Source organism: Ostrinia nubilalis, chromosome 2 (genome assembly GCF_963855985.1).
Source record: "Ostrinia nubilalis chromosome 2, ilOstNubi1.1, whole genome shotgun sequence".
Taxonomy (NCBI): Eukaryota; Metazoa; Arthropoda; class Insecta; order Lepidoptera; family Crambidae; genus Ostrinia; species Ostrinia nubilalis.
Window position 1 is genome coordinate 12,326,132 of NC_087089.1, and position 11,255 is coordinate 12,337,386.

Sequence of the window (11,255 nt, forward strand, 5' to 3'; positions counted from 1 at the left end):
GTATAGTGAATTTACTGGGGGGTCAATTACAGGTTGTCCTATATTGATATTTTTGTTATTGTTTTGGCCGACAGTAACAAAGTAGTTGTTGAAGGTTTCTGTTATCTCTTTTGGACAGTCTATGATTTTATTATTGATTACTAGTTGCATGTTTTTATATTTTTTCTGTTTATTTTTTCCCGTTTTGCTATTTATTATATTCCACATAGTTTTTATTTTGTTATCGGAGTTTTTCATTTGTTTAATATACATTAACTTCTTTGAAGTTTTGACACAACGTTTTAATGTTTTCGTATATGATTTGTAATAATGTTTAATGATTTCACTATTTGTTTCCTTTGCAAGTTTACCTAACGCTCTTTTATGAATGCATGATTTTTTTATTCCTGTTGTTAACCATGTTTTTTTTGTAGTATTCTTAATTTTTATATTATTCATCGGAATATGTTTATTTAGATTATTCTTTATTACTGTTATGAATGAATTATAGTTATAGTCTACACTTTTATTTTGATCTATGATATTATTCCAATTCTGCTCTTTTAGCGAATCTTTAAACATATTTATGTTGTTTTTTGTAAATATTCTTTTTTGTTTGTAAATAGTATTGTTGTTTTCGTAATGCCAATCAGAATTTAGTTTAATATGAACAGCTTTGTGGTCAGATAGGCTATAGTCCTCAACGTAAGATTTTTTTACTAGGCTAGTGTAATTTGTGAATACTAAGTCAATACAGGATGAAGTTGTTTTAGTTACCCTCGTTGGTTCGCGGATAAGTTGTTTTAAATTAAATGAGTTCATTGTATTTATAAGCTCTTGGGATTGTTTATTGTTTACATGCATATTTATATTAAAATCTCCACCTATCACTATGTATTTGTTTTTGTCTTTCGTGTTTAGTTTTTTTAGCAGTTTATTGATTTGTTCGTAGAAAGTATCAGTATGGCGGTCTGCTCTGTAAAGTCCTATTACAATAGTATTTAGTTTAGGTATTTCTATGGCACAAAATTATATAATAAATTCTACAGAATAGTTAACTATATCAGTTCTCTCAATGAAATCTATGCTATCTTTTATCATTAAACAGACACCTCCTCCCTCATAATTTTCTCTGCAGTACAATGATCCCAGTTTGTAGCCTGGTAAATTAATAGAGTTACAATAATTTGTGTTTTTCCATATTTCTGATAGTAACATAATATCAATATTAGAAACCTCTTTGAAAGCAGAAGTTTGAGCTTTGGAAACCAGTGTTCTTGTACATCTGCACCTAAATAGTCTTAGATTGCTTCTCCATTATTATTTTTCTTTAAATTGAAAGATTTCCCCAATGCATTCGCTTTTATTAAGGCTTTTATTTATTCATTCCAATTTGACTTTTTATTGTATCACAGATAATATAATTGTATTAAGACTAAAGATAAGCCCACTACTCTACTACTCCCATCAATATTAAACGTAGATAAATTAATACCCAAAATATTACTTTAATAATATAATTGAAAACTACAAAAAGACAATATCAACTCAAATACAGTTGTCTCGTACAGGAGAAAAGTGAAAACATTAATACAAATCGAGGTAGGTACACGCTGACACGGCTACGGTTGTCGTAGTTCTGTACCATGGCAAATCTCAAGCAACAATAGATACTTAACCTCATCTTCAATGAATACATCTCACATACGAGTACATACTCTACATATATAGTAACAATTAAAAAAACTGTTCCACTAATTCTGGTTTATGTCCAAAATCCAAATAATGAATGAGTGGAAAAATTCGAATAATCGTCTTTGTCTGATGTTTTATGTTTTGGGAGCCTATTCAAAGTATTTTCTTTACTAAATCGTCTCAAACCGTCTGGCGAGCGTAGAGAGTGTAGGGTAAATCCTCAATTTGTCCGTGGTAAATTGGAGAGGGCCATGCTCCGGAGTGGAAACTAATTGGCTCTACATTATGAATTAAATGGCCTGATGATGAATCTACCTCAACCCAGAATCAACCTCATGGCTTCCGGATATCTCCAGTCAATGATTTCAACTAAAATGTAGGTAAAGCATGAGATTTTACTTTTCTGGTCATTCTCAGAGCCTTTCACATTGCCTGAGTCAGCATTTCGCCCAAGTATCGCTCCCAAATAGGTAATATGCTAATAGGAGTCCTTTCACTTAGCATTGATATCGCAGCATTAGTATTCACTAATGCGTCTAGACGCAGAAATGTGTCGACACCTTATTCGGAATACGAATATAGTTATAGCAAATATTCGGCTTGCTTGCTGAAATATTCATTTGGAACATGGTTTATGTCTTATGTATTCAAAAAGCTCGTATTCGAAAGCCAAGAACGGTGTAACTTTACTAGGGAATTACTAAACATGCATGTGTCTCTATTCTACTTCATGCATGGGAAATTACACGAATTGGGAAGCGACAATATCCCAATGGAAGATATTATTATGTAGGATTGCCAATTTGAGAGTTAATATTCAATCCCCATCGACTGTTAAACTATTGTAGTGAACGCACTCTTAACAACTGGACAAGCACTAATTTATTTAGCTTAGCATGAAACGGGTTAATAAATACTAATTAACTTTTACTTCTAATTTAAGTCAAATGCCCTGAATGTCTTTTTAACCGACTTCATCAGAAATATGTTTAGTCAGTTTTCCCCTAAAAATTGGTCAACTGCACACAATCATTTGCATTACCAACACTTGCTGCTAGAGTCGTCTAACTATGTAGTTCATTGCGTGTGGTAGAGTGTCGCTACAAACGTATGCGTAGAGTCAGTCGTACTATGTAGTGTGCTAAACGTAAAGGTTCGCCCCGCTGGGCACGGCGAGCGTTGACCCTTGAATCACAGGGCAGTCGGCCCAGGTGGGGTGTTTTACCCTAAACTTTACATTAATTCTTTGCCACACCTCCCACGCGCATTGTTCGTAAATTGTGTTGTGACTGTTGTGACACAATAGCGGAAGCATTGTTTACTCAGTGTAGAAATACCCACTGTGTTTTCATTAGCGTTGGTCACCATAGAACAAAGTTTTTGAATTAACAAAAAAATACACAATCTGATTTTATTTCTAAATTAGTCGAGAGCGTTAAATCAGCCATTTTATTTTTTAATTCACAGCAATATTCTCGAAATACTTTTAACATTAAATAAATTTCCCATTTCAGAGATCTATAAATAAGATGCGTTGTCCTAAACTAAATTAAAAAGCACAACAGCAACTCGTCAGTTTTGACAGCTACATGGCTGACCTAAACAATTCACAAATTGGCGCAAAAGCTTTCATAAATTCTACGTTTTTCGATGTCATTATTATTTGTACTCGTTTAAAATCGTGTAATATAGTTCTTGTTCGTAAATGTATGAATTTTATTTTACCTTTGTATCCGATCCCATAGTCTTGTAATTGTTACAAAATGAATGGGCCAAAAGCGCCAAATGAGTCTGACTGGCAAAACGTGGATATATTCGTGTTCTCTAATGGCCAGCATCAGACACCGCCAAGGAAGTACCACTTAGCCTCTGAAGACTTGAATAGCTGGAGTTCCACTCTCATGACGTTGGCGCATTCCCAATACGAAGGCGTGTAAGTATCATTATGATTTATTTTTTATCAGAAGGACACTCTGTCTATATTTATCTCAGTGTGTTGTTTTTTCCTAGTTTCTCGTCGATCGACCTGTACACGGTGGAGGGCCAGAGAGTGCAGACCCCCATTCAAATCAGCAACGGTTCTGCGTACGTGGCTGTACCGCCGCGGGACACGTTCATTCCCGCGGGATACAGCGAATACCTCTTACGTGCTACCAGGTAACTTCGTTCAAACTTAAAATCTTTCGTAACTATCCACCTCTCGTTCCCACTGCTTATGCAGCTCCTGCGTAGCCAGCCACCTTAGACGATACCTACCCCTACATAACATTACTGAATATCTATAGTTGTAATTCCTAAATCGCGTTGCTTCGACGCGACGTAATAAAGCGCTCCGTTTAACGATTAGGTTAGTAAGTACTTAGTCTAGGGGGGAAGGATCTACAGAACAGTCTGTGGTCAGCATTCAACTGCATTCTGCACCTGCAGTCACTCAAAATGTATCTAAAGATGCTACTACAGAAGTAAACACCGAACCATTTTATATTTTCCACGGAGAAATGGCACGAGTCATTTGCCTGCCTTAGCGCGATTGTAAAGATAATAACTGTAACGCAGTTGCAATTGCAGCAAAAAAAGATGCGTGACGATTTTCTCTTTTGATTTGCATAAGTAGGTTTCCCATTTCCAATACCAATAGAAATAAGAATGAAAGTTAAATCTTGGTTGATTGCAACTGTGATACGATGGGCTGACGGACGTACAGTAAATAAATTACGAGCGCGTGCTTTACAGAAGAGTTTTCAGTCGATATACAATTGAATAAGTAAATATCTCTAATTTTCATATTACATTTTAGATCACGTGAAAAACGGCAAAGTAAATCATCGAACAACGCGCAAATGGAGGTACGACAAGGTAATACGAATTCAAAATTGAGATTTTCTTCTTCTTTTTTAAAATAATAACTCTAAATTGATTTTTAAGGTGAATTAGATCAAAAATTACAAGCGACTGAGATTGAAGCCAATGAAGAAGAAATAGAAACTACGCAAATAGATGAAGAGGTATGTACCTGCATTATTAAGCCATTCTGCATTTTATTAGACCTCATTTCAGTTTCAGTTCGACGGATTTCTCATTTTATGTATCATACAATTTACCAGGTAGCCACATCTACAATTGGAGACCGAATTAACCCGACTCAAAAACCACTGCCACATTATTCTGCAAGAAGCAATAACACTATTAAACAAATAGAAAAGGTAACCGCTAACAATCAAAATTCGACAATATTAAGAAAACAGAATTCCTTGATGCCACAACCAACGACAAGAAAAACTTCAATGAAAATCAAAGACAATCCTCTTAGAAAGAATTTGAAAGTTAACACACAGAAAGGAACAAACAATGCGCCATCAGTAGTATCTAATAGTAGTAACCAAGTCAAAACAAATGCGAAATCGATAACTAGAACTGGTAAAAGTATAGAAAGAGAAACATCTTTGAAAAATGTAATTGTTCAACCCAAAATTGAAAAAGATACTGAACTACCAATAACTATTTTAGGAAGAGTTATATCTTCCACCGAAAAAACTTTTACTACAGAAAACACAGCCTTAGAAAATGTAATTGATGACAACGAGTTAATTGTAGTCAAAACTCATGACAGCGAAAATAAATTAACTTTCTCCGAAACAGATAAGATTGGTTCAATTCACACAAGACAAACAAGGCTGTCTTCTATGGTGCCGATATTAATGCCAATCGATGAAAGTTCAGGTTCTGGAATTAACAAAGACGAACCTCCTGTAACTGTTATTAATAATTTAATGGAAAATGTCTATAAGCCTGAATCGGTCGTAAAACATGACATTAAATCTAAAAGTATTACCAAACTGCAAATAGATGAGAGTTCCCAAGAGCGTCAAAGCGAAACAGTTAAATTATTTAAGAAAACCCCCATCGACAGCTATGTTGCTATGGTTGACCACGGAGATATTATTAATTTTAGCTTGAAAATAGAAGTGAGAAAAGGTGATAGTGCTATAAAACTACATGATCCTAAAACAATGCATTGTATAACAGAAAAAGCTTTACAAGTTAATGCATACCAAGAAATAGATGAAACAATTGTAAAATCTTCAAGTTGTACAAAAAAGCCTATAATTGATGAAGACAATCAAAAAATTGTAGTCATTCAATGTTCTTGTTTTGAAAATCATAATATTAGCGATTTATTACATAAAATTGATACAGGAACCGTAAATTTGAATGATAAAAAATATGTAATGCTCTTACCTGATCCTGAAAGTAACAAAAGTGTTGAAAGGTAAGGAAAACTTGGAATATACATATTATTAGGTACATTTACTGACTCAAATTATAACTTTTAACCAATATCTCGATATTGAATGAGTTTTAATACCAATTACTTATTTTATTCTAGACAACATCGGACCCGAGAGGAAAGTAAAATAGTAGTGGATAAATATATGAGGGACCAGAGATCCAGTGTCGATCACCCTGTGAAAAAAGTATACGCAACAACTTCCATACAGCGGCTTACAGCTTCTAAAACAACTCAGGACGATGGAGTTATAATATCGAATGTAGACGCTCGTGTTGTTAACGAACAAGATAAACCTGAAGTTTCGGAAGTTAATCGCAAACTGTCCAGTATACAGAAGATTTATCAAGCAGACTCTGTGATTATAACGAAAAACAAACTAGTCGCTCATAGATCTGTAGATAACTCTACACAGACTGAATGGTGTACAATGTTGGTAAGTGTATTATGGAACGCAAATTAATGTACTGTATTATCGATAGAGGGAATAAAAGAAGATTAAATTGTATTGTTTTCTTTACAGCTTGAAGCAAGACGAGACGAGGACGGAAGATATTCTTTCTACTTGCCTCCTTTAAGTGTGGTGAAATATTATGGTCTGTAGCTAAAATTAAAGACTCTATGTTATAAATACTTACTTTATTACCTGAGTTAGTAATATTAGAACTGCTAATGAGACTGTTAAATTCATTGAACATTGTCCATTGTTTATTATTTCCTCCTGATCTTGGTGGATTCTTAATTTTTTTGCTAAAATATTCAATGGCTTCTGTTCGATGTAACGCAGCTGCATTTCTGTTATGTGCTTCAAAGTTGCTGCCGGAATTTCTAACATTACCTACAAAATACAACCAAGTTAAAATAACAGGCGCTCGATTAAGCCTATAACCATTTCTATCATGAGTGTACTATTATATACAGGGTGTCCCAAAAACAATGGATAACCCTGTAACCATCGATAGGCCTCGCCATGATCTCCCTAACGTCCATTTTTGACCCCAGTAAAAATATCACCGTTTTCAAGATTTTTAAGTTTTTGTGCATTTTTAGAAAATTGCCACCTGCGAATACTTTTCCTCATGCCATTTCTACAAATGAGGATACTTTTCAATTAAAAACTCAAAAAACTCTCATTAAAACTCATTTATTTCTGTAAATAGGCTTAAAAAAAGCACTTTTACACGTCCCAGTATTAACCCTACCACTGCTTCAGGACAATAAATGGGCCAGTGCTGAGAAGAAGCAGCGCAAGAAACTCAGTCACTATTGTCAGCCTCTTTTTCAAAGGTTTACATGCTTTAAAATGTACAAAGTTACAAATATTTATGCGAGCTAGGCAGTAACGTATCCCAAACATTTTTATCTTTTAAATAATCATCGACTTTATAGTAGCCCTTTTTCATTAAGGTACTTTTAATATGTGCTTTGAATTTATGAATGGGTAGTTCTATAACAGTTTGTGGTAATTTATTAAAGAATTTAATACATTTTCCCATAAATGAATTACCAATCTTATGCTATCTGAAATTTGGAACGGCAAGTTTATTTTTGTTTCTGTTTTAATCTAGTTTTTTTCCTTATCACAAGGGATAGTTGGGCTATCAAAAAAAAAAGATTAAAGTTCAACAAACTAGTTTGAAAGTATGAAAATTTTAAGAAATTGCAGAAGAGAAGGAAAAATTAATTCATTGTCTTGCACTTTTGATCAGCCATCGTGTAAAAAAAATGTAGGAAGACCATCGTACCCATTACCTTAAAAACTTTCTTGGTTAATTGAGATTCTAAAAAGGTATCACAAGCCTATGTATTCTGTATTATTTTTATCTTATGGCTACTTGAATAGCAACTAGTATGAAAACTGCAAAAATGAGTTTTTCTCGTAATAGTTAAACTAGGACTGCATAGTGGCATTAAATACAAATGGATAATTTTTAGCGTAGGAATTTAAATTAAGCAACATTTTATCATCATCATAATCATCATTTCAGCCATAGGACGTCCACTGCTGAACATAGGCCTGTACCCTAATGATTTTCATAATGACCGCTTGGTAGCGGCCTGCGTACAGCACCTTCCTGCTTATCTTTATGAGGTCGTCGGTCCACTTTGTAGGTGGACGTCCTACGATGCGCTCTCCGGTACGTAGCCTTCACTTAAACCCTGCTGCCTCAGTTCTGCGAACTACTGTGCCTTGCCCTTTGCCACTTCAGCTTGCTGATCCGTCGGGCTATGTCAGCGACTTTAGTTCGTTTACAGGTCTCCTAATTTCTGATACGGTTTCGTAAAGAAACCCGAGCATAGCCATAGCACGCTGTGCAAAAAATCCACGTTTCCGAGCCGTGTATCATCACGGGTATCTGTCAATAGGCACATTTATAAGGTGTAAAACAAAAATTAAGTAATCACAAAAACGCAGAACGGACGGCCAATGGGTCAACAGGGTTCAAGTGGAGGCTACGTACCGGAAAGCGCATCGTAGGACGTTCATCTACAAAGTGGACCGACGACCTCATAAAGGTAAGTAGGAAGGTGCTGGATGCAGGCCGCTACCAAGCGGTCATTATGAAAATCATTGGGGTAAATGATGATGATAAAATGTTGCTTTATTAAAATTCCTACGCTAAAAATTATCCATTTGTATTTAATGCCACTATGCAGTCCTAGTTTAACTATTACGAGAAAAACTCATTTTTGCAGTTTTCATACTAGTTGCTATTCAAGTAGCCATAAGATGAAAATAATACAGAATACATAAGCTTGTGATACCTTTTCAGAATCTCAATTAACCAAGGAAGTTTTTAAGGTAATGGGCACGATGGTCTTCTTACATTTTTTTTACACGATGGCTGATCAAAAGTTCAAGACAATGAATTAATTTTTCCTTCTTCTCTGCAATTTCTTAAAATTTTCATATTTTTAAACTGGTTTCTTGAACTTTAATCTTTTCTTTTGATAGCCCAACTATCTCTTGTGATAAGGAAAACAACTAGATTGAAAAGTATCCTCATTTGTAGAAATGGCATGAGAAAAAGTAATCACAGGTGGCAATTTTCTAAAAATGCACAAAAACTTAAAAATCTTGAAAACGGTGATATTTTTACTGGGGACAAAATTGGACGTTAGGGAGACCATGGCGAGGCCTATCGATGGTTACAGGGTTATCCATTGTTTTTGGGACACCCTGTATACTACTAATTCCCAAGACTCATGGATCAACCAGTTAGGCACCAAACTAAAATATGGCTGAAGGCTTAGGACTTAAATTTCTCTTAAGCCAAAAACTGGTAAGATTATGTTATAACTAAGTTAGTAAATTGTACTAGCTGTATATCATAGCCACGTTCCTTCAAGGTTCTTTTAACTTTCTTTCAACTTACTTGTGCAGTAATCCCAGACATAGCTTCAGGATTAACAGCAGCCAGGTCAGGGCCCTCAACCTCTGTTAACAGCAAGCCCAACCGCGATACGTCTCTGGCGCTCCAACTGTACGACTTTCCTAACGCCTGGGCATAAGACAAGGCAATTACTGACACTTAAGAAACTTTACTAAGAATAAAAAAACATCAGAAGTAAATTGTTACAAATAACCTACGGCAATTTAACTTCAGTGGTTTTTCTCAAGAAACGAAAATATTATGTAGGGCTGAGTGTGAGTTTTCATCAAACGCAAAAAATTACATTTAATGTATGACGGATTGTACAGCGCCCCTAACGGGAAACGTTCAAAAACGAGCATTTATGATGTACACTCACACTCAGCCCACAGTTATTATAATCAGTTTTTAGCGTCATGAAACTAGTCTAAGAATGCGCATATTAAGTACCTAATTGGTTAGTTAGTTACCTGTGTCTTCGTCATCATTGCCAAGTAAAATCTTCGCTGAAGAGGATCACAAGCTCGAATATGATAGAATAACTAAAAAAAATTATAATGAAATTAGCCATATTAGTATTAAAAATCAAAAGAGAACTCATTGGGTATCATCTTATTGCCATAAAAAAATGAAATCTGTCGCTAGCTATAAATGTACTTCTGTAGATATCGAAAAGGCAAAAAAGCTACAAAAATGCAAACAAGGTTTTCCCAAATATTTACGTGGCTAAAGTAGGCCTAATACTTTAGCCATTTTTGTAAATTTGCCTTTGGTAAATTATAGAAAGGGTGCTCTTTTGGATTGTATTGCTAACCTGGTGAGTCAGTTGTAAAAAGGTACTCTCTGGTACCTTCCGCATGAAAGTCATCGGCACTCCACACAAAATGTTGTTCATCATATTTAAATACTTCGGTTCCATCCATCTGTCGTTTAACCTTATGTATTTGCTGGCTACCACTCCAACCTAAAGAAAAAGCCCCGATGGTAAGAAGTTCAAGTAATATGAATCAGTCAAAGACAAAAACAAATTATAAACAGGAGGTTTCCAGCTGAGAATATTGTCTTCTATTCCTTACCTGATGTCTGTCTAAATCGCTATGAGTCCCAATAAAAGTCAATATTTTTTCGTCGCTTAGATTCAGTCTTGCCATCTCTTTCCCATTCAAGTATTTGAAAAGAGGCCGATACATCTCCAGGACAATGGAGGAGATCTCGATAGGGAGATTGTTCCCTTTGACGACCGCCCACGTCGCTGCCAACTTTTCCTTCGCTATTTTCATCATAGCTATAGTTTTAGCCTGTGAATTTGACATATTCATGAGGATATTTAGCTATTTAAACCTGAGTAAGTGTTGATTTATCTACTTTTGTACTGTACTGGATATGAATAAGCGCCATTCCAGTGGTCTAGTTTTCCATGGAAGTCCGTTGATGACTCTAGGAAGGAACAAAGATTTTACGGCAACAAAGACAAGAATAGCTGAGTGATATTGACAATCTTATTGATAATAGCTCAATAACCTTATCCATAACTTGCTTTCTAGTCGAATACAGTATGCACTATGTCTACGAGTACTAAACTATCAAGAGACAGTTCTATCCTTACGGATTTCAAAACATAACCAGCTGGCAATCGAAGCACATCTTGTAGGTTGCCTTTTAGCAAGATGGAGAAGGCGTTGACGGCCGTCTGCATGTAGTCGTTGGTGATCTGGAGGAACAGGTGACCGCGGTGCATGAACTCAAACGACGGCAAATGCACGCTGGTTTTATTTTGGAAGACCTCCGCACTGGAAATGAAGCAGGAGAATATGATCTTATGGAATGTAGTGTCAACACATGACTCATGTTCATATTTTCTCTATTGATTTTGGACCTCATAGTCGCTGATAATTATGAAGTTGGGGAACTTAATCCTT

At 35.4% G+C, this 11,255-nt stretch overlaps 1 protein-coding gene and 1 long non-coding RNA gene across 2 annotated transcripts; both read left to right on the top strand.

The window, feature by feature from the left end:
- The first annotated feature begins 3,412 nt into the window (after positions 1-3,412).
- LOC135078749 (uncharacterized) lies at positions 3,413-4,577 on the top strand. The gene is made up of 3 exons (XM_063973310.1): positions 3,413-3,607; positions 3,685-3,831; positions 4,472-4,577. The coding sequence occupies exons 1-3, from the start codon at positions 3,438-3,440 to the stop codon at positions 4,575-4,577; spliced, it is 423 nt and encodes a 140-aa protein (XP_063829380.1). The 5' UTR covers positions 3,413-3,437.
- Positions 4,578-4,602: 25 nt separating this feature from the next.
- On the top strand, positions 4,603-6,568 carry LOC135086744 (uncharacterized). The gene is made up of 4 exons (XR_010260590.1): positions 4,603-4,679; positions 4,779-5,944; positions 6,062-6,398; positions 6,486-6,568. It is a non-coding gene; the product is annotated as an uncharacterized LOC135086744 (long non-coding RNA).
- Positions 6,569-11,255: the final 4,687 nt, after the last annotated feature.